Source organism: Thamnophis elegans, chromosome 8 (assembly GCF_009769535.1).
Source record: "Thamnophis elegans isolate rThaEle1 chromosome 8, rThaEle1.pri, whole genome shotgun sequence".
Taxonomy (NCBI): domain Eukaryota; kingdom Metazoa; phylum Chordata; class Lepidosauria; order Squamata; family Colubridae; genus Thamnophis; species Thamnophis elegans.
The window spans coordinates 38,952,146-38,973,058 of NC_045548.1; the positions used below are offsets into that span (position 1 = coordinate 38,952,146).

General features: G+C 33.8%; 1 protein-coding gene across 2 annotated transcripts; it reads right to left on the bottom strand.

Moving 5' to 3' along the window:
* Window positions 1-1,618: 1,618 nt before the first annotated feature.
* On the bottom strand, window positions 1,619-20,260 carry TCEA1 (transcription elongation factor A1). 2 transcript variants are annotated; one of them, XM_032223162.1, is made up of 11 exons: window positions 18,954-19,442; window positions 17,836-17,912; window positions 13,923-13,985; window positions 10,281-10,386; window positions 8,763-8,850; window positions 8,118-8,266; window positions 6,703-6,759; window positions 6,023-6,177; window positions 4,549-4,695; window positions 3,067-3,138; window positions 1,619-1,869 (listed from the first exon to the last, which is right to left on the bottom strand). In XM_032223162.1, the coding sequence occupies exons 3-11, from the start codon at window positions 13,941-13,943 to the stop codon at window positions 1,861-1,863; spliced, it is 804 nt and encodes a 267-aa protein (XP_032079053.1). In that variant the 5' UTR covers window positions 13,944-13,985; window positions 17,836-17,912; window positions 18,954-19,442; the 3' UTR covers window positions 1,619-1,860. The 2 variants fall into 2 exon arrangements, with proteins under 2 accessions (XP_032079053.1, XP_032079052.1); XM_032223161.1 differs by lacking the exons at window positions 17,836-17,912; window positions 18,954-19,442 and adding an exon at window positions 19,583-20,260.
* Between the last annotated feature and the right edge of the window lie 653 nt (window positions 20,261-20,913).

The following is a 20,913-nucleotide window of genomic DNA, read 5'->3' on the forward strand; positions in this document are numbered from 1 at the left end:
GTGTCAACAAATTTAAGCGTCCTTGACTCAGCATTTTGTAAGATCCACAAAAAGTGAAATCTATTGTCACAGAATCAATATACCACATGGCTTGAGGGATGAAAATTATTATTATTCCAATCTGGTGTTTATTAAGCAATCCTTACATTGCAAAAGACCATCTACTCGGAACTGCCTATATATTCAGATGGTACCCTAATAGTTCTTATGGTCATTGGTTAGGACTTAAACTGATACGTTTTTACCAATCCCAGACTATGAATCAAAGTGAAGATTAAAAACAACAACAACAACAGAAAGACAAGCTAATATATTACAATTACTGGTGAATTGTCAGTATGCAGTCAAAGTCTGGCTAATTCTGCAGACAGTATAACAAAATTTAGCTACATTCAAAGAAACTATATTGAACTGATCTGATAACAGCAACTGTATGTTAAAAAATGGATGTTTCCTGGGTATTTTATCTGAGGTGAGTCTGTGAATCCTTATACAAAGTATGGTGTAGTAGGGTGTGAACTGTAGTTTCAATAGACCTGTGTCATCAGGGGCACAGTCTGAGCATGTATGGAGTTATTTTATGTTAGCTCTCCAAAACTGTTATGGGAAGTGCACTGCAGCATGGTAAAATTAGTGCCCTTCAGAATCAATTATATGATGTAAATATTTTGCTGTTTTGTAAAGAGAAATTTGATTGCTTAAAAAAAAGTTAGGAAGAGCAGACTGATTTTGCTGGGCTTCCAAGTCTTTGACAGGTTGTTTAAATCAGCGGGGGGGGGGGGGAATCTTTTCAGCACTAGGAACCAGTTTCGGAGAAACAGGTTTTTCCACAAACTAGAGGGGGCGTGGTTTTACATGCTGCCTGCATCCCGCGGATGGGCCTTCACTTGTTAGTGCAAGCTGGCAAGCTGCAGACCGGTGCTGGTCCCCAGACCAGGGATCAAATACACTTGTACCTCATTAAGAGCACTTCCTGCTTAATTTATATTAATTTTTTTCAACAATACTTTTTATTTTTCAAAATCACTTTTAGCAAATATTTTAAAGACGAAGCTTGAGAAACAATACACAACCAAAATTTGTAGAGAAAATTTACAGTTTTATTTCTGACCTCTGAGATCTAGGACTCATTCTAGACTATTTTTCAATAAAATGTATTTGTTGCCAAATGTCTGTGTGATTGGTAAATTACATGATGTTTTTGGTCATGTTTGGAAAACAAGAGACCAAACAAAACAGATCAAGCAATACATTAAAAGGTAGACTAGAATTCATTAATATAAAAATACTGCATATTTTATGCTCTATAATAATAGGGGTATATCAATACAAATTTCAAAATTATTTGAAGTTTGACAATACAAAAAAAGGCTTTTGTATGTTATGGAACAGGAAATATTATGATGAATTGCAAAAATGATTTATAGAGCCTACCTACCCACACTAGATATGGATTATTTTGTTAGTATAATGAAAAACTATTTTCTTTAATACACTGAAATTATTCAAATGGAGTATGACACTGGGAATTTTGCAAAAAAAAATTCAACCATGTATGTCAAAAGCAAATAAGTACAATAAATTGTTTACAAAATTAAGAAAAAAACAGTTACCCAAATTTCATTGATAAAAGTTTAATATAGAGTTGCTTATAAAAATGGAAAAAATATTACACCATACAACTAAGCATCCTGGCTCTGACTATTAACTACAGGGATGGTCATGTCAAAAACAAAATCTAACTTCAGAATTATCTGCTTAAAAGGAAGCAAACAAACAAAAACATCTCTGCAAGTAATAGGCTTTACCTAGTTCTTAAAGCTATTTATAAAATTATAACTGGTCCAACAATTTCTTCTTCTAGCAGAACTGCAAAAAGAAAATAAATATTTATGAGAGAGGCACATATAGGTAGGTTCATTCCATTTATTTTCTATGAATACAAATATGTATATTTTACTTCTTGGACACCCCGAGTATTCTATTTTAACATCAGAATTTATATCAAAATTCACTTCAATCTTAAGCACTTAATTCAAAAACATAGAGGATCTATTAAATCTACTTTTTTTGGATTGCAGATATCAGTTTTACATTCAATTTCATATGCAGAATCCTCTTTAAAAATATCCCAGAATAGCAACTACAAAAAAAATCCACTTCGTATATTTACTATAGATTTATTAAAGATTATCATATTACTGTCTAAACTCTGAAATAGTACCCTTGGTTTTTTTTAAAAAAGGTTCCTCATAGAGAAAATGTAAACCAGTAATCAAGTTTTGTATACTTTTTCCAGTATAAAAAATTAAAAGCTTCTGACAAAATAATCTGTATATACTAAGTTTATCTTGTTTATTGTAAGTAAATCTTGCTACTTTAGTTTTCCTCTTTCTATTATCATTTCTGCAATATTTGGCAAAATCTGACCATAAAATTATAATATTCTCATTTCCATCTTATTTCTCTTTTATTATGAGGCTGCTTCATTTTCATTATTCTGTGTGTGTGTGTGTGTGTGTGTGTATATATATATATATATATATATATATATATATATATATATATATATATATATATATATATATATATACATACATACATACATACATACATACATACATATACATACGTGTAGGTCTCTAGTTGTTCGGGTTTTCTCCCGCGTAGAATTGGAGATGTCTTGGCGACGTTTCGACGAAGTCACATTCGTCATCTTCAGGCTGCTGCTGACTACTTCAGGTTTGGTGTTTGGAAACACCAAACCTGAAGTAGTCAGCAGCAGCCTGAAGATGACGAATGTGACTTCGTCGAAACGTCGCCAAGACATCTCCAATTCTACGCGGGAGAAAATCCGAACAACTAGAGACCTACATACTAACACCCGCGAAAACCTCAGAAAACATATATATATATATATATATATATATATATATATATATATATATATATATATATATATATATATATATATATATATATATAAATGCTTAATAAAACAAAAGGGTTAACATTAAAAAAAGAACCAATACTGCACAAAATACAAACAAAGCTAGTTATTTTTACCTTCCATCTGTTTCCACATTCATTGCATACAACAAATGTTGTCATAGGTTCATCGGCACTTCTGGTCTGAACCTACCTCCCCCCAAAAAAACCAAACAAACAGAAAATAGCAATGTTACTTGGCTACAGTTATATAATTTTCTTATTTTGTGGCAGTACAACAGTACAATCTGATTTACTGATACAAATAATTAAACTGCCCCAAAGCCAAAACTCTTTAGTCACAATGTAACATATTAGTTTGAATAAAAACATATATGATAAAATCAAGTTAAATGCAAAACACCATAGAAACTAGTCAGCTGCAAATGGACATTGAAAATGTAAAACAATATGAATAAAAATACAATTAGAAGTTAATTTTAAAGTCTAGGAAAATGCAAATCTATTTACCTGGTGTCAAAATGATACAAATGTGGGTATCAGGTAAGCCTTACTGGGACAGAATTCCATAACTGGGTACCAACTCAGAAAAAAACTCTCCCCCTGTAGAAACCCACCTTACATCCTTTGAATTGTTTATTCAGATGTAAAAACCCAGGTTGTTTAATCACAGTTAATTTTTTAGTTACTTAGTAATGTATGCTAACTCTAACCTTTAATTCAATATTACATTAGTCCAAAATATTAATAAAGTCATAATTTTCATATGAAATATTAAGTGAACCCACAATCCTTCTCTTTAACAGATAATATTCTCTCTTGTATGCCTGTGACAGATGAATTTTTAAGTCCAATCTTCTCTAGCCAGGATAGCCAATGGTATTAGAAGAGAGTTTAAAATCTAGCAACACCAAGAAGACTACATTTTGCCCGTTATTACTCTCAAAAACAGTTTTCCATATCTTATTTGGTTATGAGTGTCTGGGGAAAACATTCAATTGGGCCTTTGCCTTCTTATATTGGGGATACATGTTATAAATAGAGACTTAAGATTTAGTGCTAAATCTGATGTGAAGAGAGAAAAGCTAAACATCAAAGAACATACATCATTTTGAGAGGAGATCAATTACAGATTACTGTAATATTCTAACTATTTGAAAAATATACTGTATCCCAAGACAGCCAACAAAATTATGGTTTTGTTCAAAATTATATTTCAAAAAAGAGGATGGATGGATGTAGAAAGAGATAGATGATAGATAGGTAGGTAGGTAGGTAGGTAGGTAGGTAGGTAGGTAGGTAGGTAGGTAGGTAGATAGATAGATAGATAGATAGATAGATAGATAGATAGATAGATAGATAGATAGATAGATAGATATAGATAGATACTAACTCCAAAAGCTAATACTGTGATGGGCATGTAGAAATGTCTAAATCTCAAAACAGAGTATCTAAACAGATATCTTTGAACTGTTAAGGTAGTTGAATCTTTTTCCTTGTTGGTTCCTCATAATATGGTATGAGCATATTATTTAATATTATTTAATTTATTTCACAAAATTGCAAATCTTGAATGCTGCTTGAATACAACTGATATACCTGGGTGTAAGTACAGTTCTTCTTTTTACATTTACCACAGGTAAATAGATCAGTCTGTGTTCCTCCTGTTTTAGCCATCTGGTGCTCTCTTATAGCTTCTTTGGTAAGATTCTTCCTCATTTCTTTCAGTTCATCACTTGCCATCTCCTACAGTGAGCCCCAAAAAATCATATTAGTTTTACGTTTTTTGAACACACACACAACGCACTTTATTTACTAGGCAGTAGGTTTACCCTTTAGTTTGTGAAAGCAAAAATATTACTAATATTTACGATATATGAATTATATGATTATTCTATATATAGGGTTATCAGGTTCCTTTTGGAGGCTTACAAAATGACAATTTATTTTACTGAAAATCCAGTTTAAGAACTAGAAATCATTTTTGTACCTCAGTCTCTAAGTGCCATCAAAAGTTAACACCGAGTGGCTTCTTGAAAATATAACACAGGCAATGTATCTTAGGTATTACAATAGTTTGGTTATTACATAGAACTTTTAAAAGTTTTATTCTCCATAGATGCTTTTAGGAAAAAATATATTCTTCAAATGATTGAAATGAACAATTCAACACAATCTGATAATATATATACAAGTAGTCTTACAATAGCAATTGGGACAGGAATTTCCATTACTAAACAATGAAGTAATAAAATTTTATTTTAATATACAATACAGGCAACCAAGTTAGGAGGCATCATAGATTTAAGATTTTCGATCCCTCTGCTGCCATCTTCTGACTGTTTTTTTTTACCAAAGATATGGTAGCCTAACTTGGGCTGAAAACTCATCTGGGTTTTAAGATATTCTATAAAATAAAATAAAAATGGAATAAAAGAAGGCAATGGAAAAGGGTTCTGTATTATTGCCAAGAAAACTGTACTATCACTTCCAGGAAGTTGAGCTCAAACTGAAGTATTACTTTAAGACATTATACCCAGTTAAAGGAGTGATTTTTCTGGCATAATACTATCTACATCAACTGTAGGTCCAAGATTTCCATTGTACCCAGTTAGAGGAATGTTTTTTCTGGCATAATACTATCTACATCAACTGTAGGCTCAAGATTTCTCCAAGCCATATCAGGAGATGCCAGGAACTGAACCAACGACTGCATGCAAAGCATATGTTGTTTCATCCATTTCTGCTATTCCATGGAGACTTGACAGCAGTAAGTTATAGCCTTCTATAGTGCTAAAACATGTGTATAAATTTAAATACTTTTAAATTATATAGATAATTTAACAATATATTCAGATTCCCCCCCTCCCCCAAATACAAATAATACTGTATTTTTATTTTGGAAACACAAAAAGTCATAGATTTTTGCTTAAACAAATCAAGTAGGCAGGAAGACTCTACACTATTTTCAACTGACATATGTAAATGTTGTTTTAGCGTGTCAATTAAATATGGATTCATACTTGTATCTTAGATTAAAAAAATAAAAATTGTAATGCTGAATGTTTATTACCTCTGCTGACATTTTAGCAAATCTATCAGGAGGTATATTTCCACATAAAACATTTTTTCTTAAATTAGGATTTTTTGTATCTTTAAGATTTGCTATTCTGCTGCGCACTCTATTTTTATATTTCATGTCAGTATTTTTTAGCTCCTGAAATATAGGTATTCATTAATTAAGGAAATAATGTGTAAAACACAGAATTGATTTATTTTACAAATATTTGACATTTTATAATTGCCTGTTTTTAATTAATAAGAGCATACATATGTAGAAATTTAACTAAATTTATATTAGCCCCAAACTATGAAGTTTGTCTTGCTTACATGAATTAAATATGCACAAAAGCAATGTTATTTTAATGGTATGATATTTTAATATTAAAATATTTTAATAATCTCAGTTATCAAAGGCACATATACACTTTGTCCTGTTAATAACAAAATCCATTAATATGTGCAATATTCTAAACGTTTATCTTTTTTCTACCATACAATTTGTTTAAAATATTACCTGATCTAAAATACTTTAATAAAGTTTACAAAAATGTAAGTATATTAGTGAACACAATACAGACCAATGTAAACAATTATAGGAGCCCACAAAAAAATCAAAGAACAAAATATTTTAAGAGGTTAAGAATTAAACTACAGAATAAGGTAGAACTTTTATTATATAAGAAAGGATATCTTCTTCAATCTGAGAACCTAGTTCTTCATCATCAGCACCAATAGCAATATAATCATCTGAAAAATAAATAAATTGGGAATCAGTTTTTTGTAAGCTGGTTATATACATATATTTAGATGCAAATAAAATTGTGTTTAATAAAATGTGCTCCAAATTATACAGTACTATAACTGCAGTGGATTCTATCCACAATTAGAGTATCATAAAAACAAGTACAAAAATAACTGTAAAACAATCACAAGCTGGCAATCCAAACAACAATTCAAACATAAAACATCACAAACAGGGGCGTTCCATCCCCCCTACCCCAAGGCCTAGGTAAATTTTCAAGGCCTTCTTGAACATCAGGGTGGAAAGCATATGGATCTCACCTCATTCCAGAAGGCAGTCATCCCTAAAGAGAAGGTGAATTTTCTAGGTATTGAAAGAGGATACCATTTAATTGAGATGACCCAAAGCACACCACTCTGCAACATTGCATCAGAGGGCAGAAAGAGAAGAAGATAGGTAGCTTAGGCCCTATGCCATATATAGGGTTTTAAAGATAATAACCAGCATCTTGAATATTTCATTTGGACCCTTAATTTGTTAAACTCTGGGCTATTTATTTCTAGAACCGAAACAGTCAGTTCTTTCAGTTCTCTTTTTCATTCCCCTCTTTGAATTAGAAATTAACTTTCTAACACTTTTCAGAGTGAAGACTTCCATCTGATATTAACTGGTCAAAGACACTTCAGTGGGTTATTTTTCCACTAGGTCATTTTCACCTCACTTCTCCATTCCTTTTTTGGTGTAACCTGTAACTTTAGATCAGCAAAAGACTTTCTACAGTACTGACACAAGACATCTCTTTATGTAATATCGGATGCATATCCAATCTACTTAATTGTAAATTCAAAATTGCAACAATTATAAGTTCAGAGCTAAAAATAACTTAAGGCTATTCTCAAAAAGAAATATGACAAATTCACAGCAACTAAAAATAATAAGTCACATACTGGAACATATAGAGCAGGGGTCAGCAACCTGTGGCTCTGGAGTCGCATGTGGCTCTTTAATACCTCTGCTGTGGCTCCCTGCCGCCAGTCGGCTCCACAATTGATAGGTCATTTTGTCAGGATAGGTAGACAAAAAAGGACGCTGTGCTAGGAGGAGAATCTATGGTGGTGGAACCAGACTTCCGGTCAGCTTCAGAATTGAACGGGGGGGGGGGGGCTCCGGTTACAACCTTTGCGGCTCTTTTTAAGGTTGCCAACCCCTGATATAGAGGATCCGCCAAAAAATGTTTTGCACCATGCACTTAATAACGTCTCACAGCCAGTTTCTTAATAGCCTTGCATTTTGTATTATAAAAGTAGAAAGAAAATATTGAGCTGAATAAAAAGTAAGTATAGCACAGTAATATAATTCTTACCCCCTGTTTTAAGAGCTGCTGCCAACATTTCTCTGCATTTCATCCGTACAGAATCAGATGTGTTTGGAGCCCGGGGAAAAGAAGAGATATATGTGTCTGATGAAATGTTAGAATCCTCTTTCTTGCTGTTTGAATTGCTACTGGAACTGCTAAATAGGCAAACAGACAAACACTTTTTTTTTTGTTTCATTACTAATCAGCCACAAGGGATGATTTGGACTCTTTTTATCACCCACCCAGACACTGCTTCTACTGATCAAATGACCCTTTTAAAGATCTAAATCAATGAACAAAACCTCCAGTATTAAATATATTTCCATGTGTATAATGAAGTTCGTAAATGCAGAAATACATATTTCATCAATCCCAGGTGTTAAAGTAATACAAAAAATTAAGGTCTTTCCTCTGTACATATTGATTATTTATGACTTAAATATTCCAATCTAAACTGACAGGATTTCATCTAACCAAGTGTTAAATGTTCCTGTACATGGTATAAGACTATTTTGTAATCTTTTCTCCATATGTACTTTCATCATGTCCTTTAATATTACCCTTGCATTGTACTCTTTAAGTTTGTAAACATTAGGATGACTTAATATTAGTTGTCTTCTACCATTTAAGCAAAAAGATTATGAGAAGTACCTTTCTTCCCTTGCTTCAGGACTATTTTGTGACGATGATGCTGATTCTTTTTTCTTGTCTTCAGATTCTTTGTCATTTGATGGTCCATCTAAAATGCATATGTAATACATAAAAGTAATAATAGTTCAGTTAATGAAATGAGGGGATGTCAATCCAAGATAAATAAAAGATTAGGGAGTGTCTGACAGCAAAGAATGAATTTAATTAATTAATTATATCTGATTAATTAACTAATTAGCTTCAAAAGAACAGGTTAGATAAATCTTCACTTCTTCTTTCTCTTTTGCCCTTTATGTAGCCATTTCTTTCTATTTAATTACTATTTAATTTGGCCTCATTTCAAGATGATATATAACAATAACTACACATAACTGAGACCTGCAAACAAGCATCAGAGAGGCACAATCAGCTTTTCTAATTCTTAATTAAAAAAATAACAATAACTTTATCATCATAAAGAACATTCAAAGGCAAAGAGAACTCCTGCTGCTATTTTCTAAATCTACATCTATTCTAAATTGCTCTTTTCCACAGGTAGAAAATTAGTATCTTTTCTCACAAAGTCTAGCTAGAAGGGGGGTATGTAAGAAATAAATCTGTGGGTAAAAGTGTTACACTTCTCTTTCCCGTATAGCAACTCTGAAACAGCTCATTGAATTCTTGGATGAAATTTTGGATGTCATAGTAGTTTAAAATACGGGGAAAATATAGGGAATAAAACCAAGAAAAGACTACCGTAATCACAGGAAAACTGTTGAAGAAAAAAAATGTATTGTCATTGTTAAGGAATTAAGAATCCAAGTAAAAGGTAGAAGTTGGATTACAAAAGAAATAATTATCCCATGAACATTATCTTAATCTCCATATGTTACAGTATATAATTTACTGGTACATCATTCTGGTTATAGGATAGCTAAGTTCCTTGTCCTTCACATCAAGCTGGACAAGCTACAGATTTTTGAGAGAATTTTGCAAGATAGATTCATCAGCACTGTTTAATCCAAAATTATTTTTTTAAGTTTACTGAAAGGTTACTGTAGTAAGAATAGTTTCAAAAAGGTTTCTATAATTTAGTGATCCATCTTTAAAATGCTAGATTATTAATAATTATTAGATCATTGTAAAAACCCTTGTTTATATTTTAAGTTTTCACTATAGCATTACTGTATTATGTTTGAAGGTAATTTTTTAAAAAAGAATGTACATTTCAAAATGCTCTTTTACCCGATTCAACCATTCTAAATTGTCTAATGCACATAATAAACTACTTGAGAATTTTCCAGGATATCCATCCTCCCCCACCTGCAAACATATTCCTCAGGTCAACTAAGTAGTCATTAGTACATAGAATAATCAAGAAGGAATATCTCTTAAGGTATGTTATAGTTTCATTCATCACTATAGCCAAAAACCATAAGAAGAAACTATATATACAAGACCAAGAAAAGGAGTTAATATTTAGATTAATTTGAAAATTTTCTAGCAATGAGAAAATGCAAAAGCTTAGTGCATCTGTACCTAACAATTTCTTCCATGATTTAATGAGAGATTTTGCTAGAGATGTAACTTCTTCATCTGTACTTTGTTTCCGAATTGCATTCACAGACATTCCAATTCTTGTAGACTGAAAATTAAAATAGTTAAGATCAATAACAAATAATTTCAAGATTATATATTATATATCCTGATAAAGGAGGAAAACCTTGTGGCTTAGTGGCTAATACAACTGCCTAATATGTAATACAGCACAGGTTCGAATCCAAGTAAGGATATGGCTAGCTGATGAGAGCTAAATAGCTTGAAATAGATCTATACTAGTCTTCCTTTATTTATTTATCAGCACAAATACAACACACACACACACACAGAGAGAGACAGACAGACACACACACACCATTTAACCTCCACCTCCTCAAAATATGTTGGAATAGTTATTGGTTGTGGTAAATATAAGAAGTTTCTAAACCTGGTATCAAAATTGATACAATGTAAATAGTTATTTAAAGTTCTGATTAAGATTATGGTGATAGATAAATGATATAAGATTTCTATATTTTCTTAAAAGTAAAGTATTAGCATAACAATGAAAGTTATATCAAGCAGATTGAAAAGACATTAGGAACATTTTTATGATAAGGAAAAACAAAATTTTACTTAACTAATTTATGGCTATGGTATGATAGGTTAACTTTCCTGATTTTTAGCTGTATAGTTGTGCATAAGTTTCAACTTAAATTTCTTTGTGAAATGAAACTGAGTAGATTTTAAACAGATACAATTTAAAAAGTTTCACATAATGATGGAGACTTGATTCTAATCTGACTTATTTCTTGCATATAGCAGAATCTGTTTATGCAATTTCTTTTTTTTTCTTTTTACATATTTTCAAAATAAAGCATGCTAATCTACTACCATCTATTGTGGTAGAAAAAGGTCTATAAGGAATTCTTATAATTGAACAAACCATTCATTATTCATAGTTTAAAAATTAATACTCATTTGCCAATATTTACTTAAATGTGTTCTGTTTTAATTCTATTCTGTCTGAAACAAGCTCATATGTAACAAAAAGAACATAAATTAAAAATCAACTATTCCTTTTCTGTTAGCTATAGCTTATGTGTTCTGGAGCTAACAGCTTTATGTACACACATCAGTTTAAAATACTGATTTCTCACATGTTTGCATAACTAAAGCTAACTATACCTAGATTATTTACATTATTAAACATGAATATTTATAACAAGATTAGTGAGAAAATAGATGTCTTAAGTGAATTTAATACTTTCTCTCCCTTTGAAAAAATCATAGATTCTCTGATCACTGCAGCTTCAGTGACAACGGTGACAGATCTCTTCATAGTGATCTGTTGAGGCAACTACTGTAGCTTTCCTTTAAATGTTTTACGAGATACTCATATCCTGATTTTAGATGAAAAATTAGATGTCCTTTTTATATACATATTTTTATCAGCGTTCTGCATTTTGTGGAATATTATTTTTATACTTTTTTACACACTCACACACACACACACACACACACACACATATATATATATATTTAGTGTCACAAACCCCTGGTATGCCCCAATTATGGGAGGAAGCTAACTGCTTCCATTATCAAACTGCTTCCATTATCTATCTTCCATTATCGCCAAGGTGGCGCAGTGGTTAAATGCAGCACTGCAAGCTACTGCTAGATCAGCAGGTCAGCGGTTCAAATCTCACCGGCTCAGGGTTGACTCAGCCTTCCATCCTTCCGAGGTGGGTAAAATGAGGACCCAGATTGTTGGGGGCAATATGCTGACTCTCTGTAAACCGCTTAGAGAGGCCTGAAAGGCCTATGAAGCGGTATATAAGTCTACTGCTATTGCTATATTGCTATTGCTGTCAATCGGCTCGTCACAAGAGTCCATCACGACAGAAACCCAATATTTTTACTGTTGCCTTTGTTATATTTGTGTGGTATTTGTGCTGATAAATAAATAAAGGGAGACTAGTATAGATCTATTTCAAGCTATTTAGCTCTCATCAGCTAGCCATACTCTTCCTGGGATTCGAACCTGGGCTATATTACATCTTAGGCAGACATCTTAGCCATTAAGCCACAGGCTCTCCTCCTTATCAGCTGAAGCCAGGGAAGAAGGTATATATTTAGTGTCACAACCCCTGGTATGCCCCAATTATGGGAGGAAGCTAACTGCTTCCATTATCTAACTGCTTCCATTATCTATCTTCCATTATCGCCAAGGTGGCGCAGTGGTTAAATGCAGCACTGCAAGCTACTGCTAGATCAGCAGGTCAGCGGTTCAAATCTCACCGGCTCAGGGTTGACTCAGCCTTCCATCCTTCCGAGGTGGGTAAAATGAGGACCCAGATTGTTGGGGGCAATATGCTGACTCTCTGTAAACCGCTTAGAGAGGCCTGAAAGGCCTATGAAGCGGTATATAAGTCTACTGCTATTGCTATATTGCTATTGCTGTCAATCGGCTCGTCACAAGAGTCCATCACGACAGAAACCCAATATTTTTACTGTTGCCTTTGTTATATTTGTGTGGTATTTGTGCTGATAAATAAATAAAGGGAGACTAGTATAGATCTATTTCAAGCTATTTAGCTCTCATCAGCTAGCCATACTCTTCCTGGGATTCGAACCTGGGCTATATTACATCTTAGGCAGACATCTTAGCCATTAAGCCACAGGCTCTCCTCCTTATCAGCTGAAGCCAGGGAAGAAGGTATATATTTAGTGTCACAACCCCTGGTATGCCCCAATTATGGGAGGAAGCTAACTGCTTCCATTCGAATCCCAGGAAGGGTATGGCTAGCTGATGAGAGCTAAATACCTTGAAATAGATCTATACTAGTCTCCCTTTATTTATTTATCAGCACAAATACCACACACACACACACACACACACACAATTACAATTTATTTTAACTGCCCAGAATCACTTAGTTAGGTGGCAAATAAATTTATAAACAAACAAACAAACAAACAAACATCTCCAAGATATGAGACAATCACTGAAGCTCAACCATCATAGAACTACTTGTAGTACTCAAGTAGTATTCAACTTAAATTCATTTAATGATTGTTTGAAGTTACATCGCTGTAAAAAGAGGCTTATGATTGTTTTTTACTTACAACCATTTCAGCATGCTCATACTCACATTATCAAAATTCAGACACATGACAACTGACTCATATTTATGACAGTTGCAGTGTTCCTGGGTTGTCTGATCACCTTGTCTGACCTTCTGACAAGCAAATGGGGAAGCAGATTCACTTAACAATTGTATTGCTAAATTAATACTGTAGCTGCATTGATTCACTTAGCAACCTTTGCAAACAATGTCTTAAAATGAGGCAAAACTCACTTAACATATCAACAGAAATTTCAGGCTTAATTGTGGTAGGAAGTCGAGGACTACTTGAATTAGCATCATAAATCTACTAGCAAGATCCAATAATGATAACCAAAAATGTTTTTCCTAATCAATACATTTATAGCATTTATGTTTGAATTCTAGATATCACAAACCCCTTTCTCTTTGTAAGGAATCCGAAATATCACACTGATGAATGTTAGCATCTGCATCTCTGTGTTTATACCATAATCAACTTCAGTATTTGCAGACAAAAAACATATATGCATACCTGTAACAGTTCCAGTGTCATGGATATATTCTTAAGTTCCTTGAGTAAGTCAAGAGCCCCAGCCTGCAAAACATATTGAAGATTAAATATATTCCTATCGCCATGTACTTAGAAAAGACACCAAATATCATTTATACAACTTCAAATCTATGATATAAATGCTAATTAAAATGATACTGATAAACATTTGAAAAATATTTCTTCATGTTTGTTCCAAAAACTGATAACTCTTCTCGTCCTTAAAAACGTGAACTAGGTACATCCTAAAGTAAAGTCTACCTATGTAAAGCCAGTGACATTTAATTAAAATTTTCTAAAGACTACTGATTTTTCCAATGTCTTGCATAATATTTAAATTCAGCTTAAAGGAAAATTATAAAATTAGCACAAAATCAAATACTATCCAAGATGTACCAGGAGGCGGAAACTACGTTGTTGATAATTTTTCATAATATTTTCACTTGTTTACACAGTCTGATTTCTATTTAATGCTGAGCTCCTAATTTATTTTTAAACGTAGTAAGGGGGAAGGGGAAATTACTTTACCACAGAATTCAAACTTTTTAACTTCTATAGGTACAATCTATGAGATTTAGATTATATTCATATTGATCTGATTGAAAAGTTAGATTTGTAAGATTTATAAAAAAAATTACTTCTCTGGCAACATGTAAGTCATGAGTATCAAAACAAATATTCTGGTAGATATTATGAAATAGAATTGGATTGTAAGAGTACTTTATTCAACTTTATTCTTACTCACAGAATTTGCCTTCTATTGAAATAATAAAATTCTTTTTGTTGAAAGAGTTTTAAAAAACTATCTGTTAATGTCAACTTTATATTCATATCACAATTGAGAGCTTGCCTTCTGCAAAGGACATTTTATTTATACTTACTTGTAATTTATACTTACAATGAATCACAACACCCCACAACTATAAAAAAATCCCATCCTAGAAAGGGAGACAATTCAAATTAAGACAATTACCCTGAGACTTTGGCTACATATCACATACATTTCATTGCTGAAAATAAGGAAATCTAGTAAGTATAAATAAAATGTCCTTTGCAGAAGGCAAGCTCTCCTCAGGACACAGGTAATTTAACTAGTTAGTAAGATTTGTCCACTTAAGACCCCAACAGCTACATACATACAAGCCTAGAAAAATATGTTACAAAGTTATTCAGGAGGTGAAGAAGTTTCCTTTCCAAAGACAAGGTCAAAAGAATACCTTATAGTCCATAAAATTACTAAAATTTTCACTAAAATCACTAAAACACTACAATCACCATAAATATATGCCAGTTGCCAAGCGGTCGAATTTTGATCACATGACCACAGGAATGCAACAATCATAAAGATGAAAAAAGATTATAAATCACCCTTTTCATTGCTATTGTAACTTTGATGGTCTCTAAACGACTAACTGTAAGTCAAAGACTACCGGTATATTACTAAATCAATTTTCTTTTGTTAAGTAGTATTTCTGACAGCAAATCTCAATTAATTTCAAGAGAAAATTTCTAAGAAACTGAAGCCACATGAAATATAACTGTAAAACAGGCATTAAAAACATCATTCAAAAATACTTTTTTGAACAAAAATACTTTTTGCACAATACAAACACACACACACACACACACACACACACACACACACAGGCAATTGCTTTTTTACTTTTTCATTCATTTTCAAAAATTTAACATGTACTTCAAAATATGTCTAAAAGGACAAAAATATTAATTTCAATTATTATTGCAGTTTTCTTCCCTTATCAAATAATACAAAAGCTGCCCAAGAGGCTTTGGATAGTGAGATGGGCAGATAGATTGATAGATAAATAGATAGATTCAGTCATAACCTTGAAAGTATTTATTAGTGGCTTGTTCAATAATACCTTTTTTACCTAATATCTAAAAATGCCCTCATTCACATATGTTTATAGTATTGTTTAGTTACTTGGTTTTAATACATTGTTCCACAATATTTACAAAATAGACTGATATTATGGTTTTGCTAAGACCTGTTCCTTATCCTGGCATACTCAGATGTGTTGGGACTACCAGAATTCCCAGCCAGCCTGTGGCAACTCTCTACAGGGGCATATAATTAAAAAAAAGAAAAGTTCTATAACTGCAGTAGGGGTGCATGATCTGTCGATTATTAAGTTCATGAGGCCTCCAAACCATTTTTATGGTAGCTGAGTTCCTAAAGTATTACAATACCCCCAACCCCGCTAAAAAAAAACCCCAAAACCCTGCGGCAAAAGATAAGTGTACACAACAAACAGAAACCTAATCAGGCATTTATATGATATTACTGTTTTTGAATGTTCAAATTTTGATCCTTGTACGTATAAAAAAAATGATAAAGTTGCTTGGGTAATACAGGTAGTCCTCAATTTAAGACTAGAATTGAGCCAAAATTTCCAATGCTAAGCAAGGTAATTGTTAAGTTTTGCCTCATTTAACTACTTTTTGCCAGTTTTTAAGTGAATCACTGCAGTTGTTAAATGAATCATGTGATCGATAAGTGAATCTGGTTTCTCCCATTGACTTTGCTTGTCAGAAGCTGGCTGTGAAGGTTACAAATGGTGATCACATGACCCTGGGACAGCGCAACTGTCTTAAATACACCAATGCCAAGCGCCCAAATTTGGAACATGTGTCCATGCGACTATGTTGATGATACAATGGTCATAAGTGTGAAAACATGTCATAAATCACATTTTCCAGTGCCACTGTAACTTTGAATAAGTTGAGGACTATCTGTAGTAGATGATTTCCAATCACAGCAACTGAATAATGTCACACAAGCATTAGCAACACAAGTTCATTATATGGTCTAGCAGCTCAAATGCTTTATTTATAATGAGAATTTAAAATAGTGTTTACCTAAATGCTGGTACAGAACATGGTAATTTTTAATAGAAAAATTCTAAATAACAGTTCTGCTCAGAATGAACATATAAAATGGCCTAAGTATAGGTGGGACTGTAGATTACATTGTTAACTCTTCCCAGATAGACAGATCATATAACCTATTTTTAAATGTCTACTGGGCATACTGGGGCACAGTATATTTATCAACATTGAAAGCTACCTTACATGAATCAGTTCCTTAGGTCATATCCATTATTTCACAGATAACACAATATAATCTATACTGGAAAGTAGTGGTCTCCAGGATCATATGGAATTTATTTCCAGTCACATACAGAGATGCCACAGATCAAACCAGGCTTAATGTATCAGGAATTTAGAATTGAAACTGTAAGCATACATTGTGGTGGGAAAGGAAGATTCTATTGAAAAATTTCTGAAAGCTGTGCCTGAATTCAATAGGAATTCTTCCTCCTCCTCTCTTTCTCTCATATTTTACTTTAGGTTATCATCATAAAGTATGCTAATTGGGAGTCACATTTCACTCAAGTTTGGTGGGTATTATTTTTCTTTACAATTCACATAACTAAAACTCAGCTATAACAACTTAATATTAAAAGTATTTTAGAAGTATAGTTAATTTAGCATGGAAAACAGCAGATATGAAGATTCTAAACACAGAACTATAACTATTGCTAATCAAGTGTTTATGAACTTTGGAAATAATTCTATATATATATTTTGAAGTTTGATTTAAAACTACTCAATGACATGACTGTAGTCTTTATTAGTCTTTTTAAAAATACCACTAAAATATGATTATATTCTCCAAGTTTTAAGAGTCTATATACAGAGGTGCTGCTGTCTATAACAGACAAAATACTTTTGTGCCTACTCAAATGTAACTTCTACTAAATTAAATATCATTTATCTCAGGTATGTGAGTATAGAATGGCAGCATGATGCACATGGAAAAATATTTAGTACACTGATTCTATATCTAATAATAGGAAAAGCTACTGCTTACCTTTTCTTGTCTAATCTTACTCAACTGCTCTTGATTTTTGAATATCCATATGCAACTTTACCTCTGTCAACTTGAACCTATTCATTACACAATAAGGTAATTCATTACACTAAATATACTATAAAAAGCATTGTTACTAATATCACTATAATAAAAGTAATTATAATCCTTAACATACTACTATAGTTCAAGGGACTTAAGAGACCCTAATGTAAATGGAAAAATATCTGTGCACAAGACTGTATATTAAATCCATACTAAAATAAAGAATATGGGAAAGCTTCAGTCAAAAGTTGATTTAATTAATAGCAGAAATTTAGTGGCAAGACTGGCTTTATTCTAAACTTCATTGTATGTGTGTATGCATTAAATAAAACATTTTAGCAGACAGTACTACTTTGTGCAATATCTAGAGTTTGTCTTTTCTGCAAGTAACTATATTTAAAATAAACTGCAACATATGTACACTAGAACTGCAATTATTCCAAGCTAATGTTTTTACACAAAGTTTGTGATTTTCATGCAGCTTTGCATCCGAGTATTTTTATGGTTGTTTGGTAATAATACCAAGTTCTTTCTTGGTAGTCACAGAACACTTTTCCTATACAATGCAAATCCAGTATTTCTTAACACCAAAATCCGAATTCTTTCAATATACTTCTTCATTTGAAGAAGACACTTGAAATTGCTCAAGAGGTGCAGTAAACAGTAATTTAGCAACATCTAAAATCCAGAGACTCCCTCTGTCTGGAACAGGTAATGCAGTTTTAGATTCGTGTTTTAAATTTACAATTCAGAGTGTCAGATTAACAGAGTTGGAAAGGACCTTGAGGGTCATCTAGTCCAACCCCCCTCCAAGCAGGAGACTCTGCATATCTTATAATAATATATAGTGTGGACAGCATTTTTTATCAAAACTTTTGTTTGTTAATTGTAAACAAACATTACAATAAAACACCTTCAGAGTTTAATATCCACACAGCAGCAATGCAGTGCAGTCCATCATTTAAATTTTAATAAGGTGTTTGGGAACAATCTCAATGAATGCTCAAATGTACAAGGGTGAAAATAACGCAGTGTAGTGAATTACAATTGCAAAATGGAAGTTTGATATATACCTATAGGGTAAGTGTCTTTATACATTTTAGACTATAGAATTTATAACTCCATATAAGCAGAAAAGCGACAACGTCTTTGGGAAAAGGAGAAAAAGGGCTGGCATCGCATGATAAAGAAGAAGAGAAAGGTAGCATAGGTCTTAAGGACAGAACAGCTTTCCAACAAAAAGAAGCCCCACAGCATTAATCTGGTTTTAAAACTCGACTCTCTTGGAGCTCCACTGGGCTCTACTTTTCAATTTTCCTGAAGCGAAGAATTAGGCCTTTTTCCAGAACAATAAATGCCACCACAGGACGTTTTCCCTGGATTTGAACGCGACGTACGGCTCCGGCTCCGGCCAAACCAGGCGAGCTACCAACAACTGACTCAGACACGGAGATCAGGCTCCCGTCACGCGACCTGCGCTTTCTACAGATGACAGTTGGAACATCACAAAAGAGAAGCGGCACGAGAACGAAGCCTGCCCTCCATTATCCCCCTCATTTATCAGCCGCCGCCACCACCACCACCCCGGAAAAAGGCGGGCGCCCCGTTGAAGTGCAGCGCCGCTGATTGGTCGGACAGAAGTTGAAGTCGGGCGCGCGAGGGGGCTAACGGACATTTCTCCCTCCCTCCCGATGGACCTCACCGCGTTCTTCTTCTGCACCATCTTGTCCATCTTCTTAGCGATGCGGATGATTTCATCTTCGGTGTTCATGGCGGCTGCCGGGTCCGCGGCGGCGCCTCTCTCTCTCTCTCTGTCTCTCTCTAATGGGCGACTGAAGAGAAGCGAGCGAGCGAGCGAGCTTCAACCTTCGATGCTCCTTCTACGCCACGAATGCCGAGGCTTTCAACGCAATAGCAAAGATGGAACCGCAAAAACACTGTCGGGGTCGCTGAGAACATCAACCGGCCAGGAGCGACAGCTCGGCAGCCGTGGCGCCAGGCCGTGCTGATCAAACCTCGGTAAAGAGAGCCAGGAAATGCTCCGGAAAACCGAAAACATCGATTAAGGATTTTAAAAAAATAGGGGGTGGAGCTTCATCTCTTCAGAGTTCCGAGCGTTCAGCGGAAATGGAGGATCAAGCCCTGCGTGGGGGTGGGAAGAAGAGGTTGCCGTTGACCGAAAATGGCACGGAGGTGTAGAATCTGTGTAACTTTGTAACCTCAGGACTTTGGGCTGTGAGTTGTTTTGTCTTGGCAAATGGAAACAAAAGAAGAAGCAGTGGTTGCGATCCCGGGGAGGTAACATACTTCAGATTCAACCACAACATACGAGCACACAATAGATACAAACTTATGGTAAACCTAAGGTGACCAGATTTTCAGATTGGTAAAGAGGGACACCTTTGACCGGGGGTGGGGGGTTGATTAAAAATTTTATACGGAGCAACAAAAATTTTCATACAATGCAAAAATAGTATTGTAATATTTTTTTATTTCAACATAACTACAATTTACAAATATAAATTGTAATTGTTGCCAAACATCAAAATTTTGATCACGTGACCATGAAGATGCTGCAATGGTCGCTAAGTGTGAAAATTGTTGCTAAGTGTGAAAAATGGTCATCAGTCACTTTTTTCAATGCCATTATAACTTTGGTCACTATACCACCTTTCTGGCCACAGTTCTTAAGTGAATAACTGCAGCTGATAAGTTAGTAACATAAGTGAATCTGGTTTCCCCATTTGACTTTGTCAAAAGGTGATTATATGACCCCAGGACACTGAAACCATCATAAATACGAATCTGTTGCCAAACATCAAAATTTTGATCGTGTGACCATGAGGATGCTGCAACGGTTGCTAAGTGTGAAAATGGTTTATGGTTTATTAAACTTGTATGCCGCCCTATTCCCAGAAGGGACTCAGGGCGGCTAACAAACTCATAGGGAAGGGGGGAAATACAACGAAAGCAAACAAGACAAACAATTACAAAAAAATATATTAAAACTCCACAACAGGCGCACCAATTCGA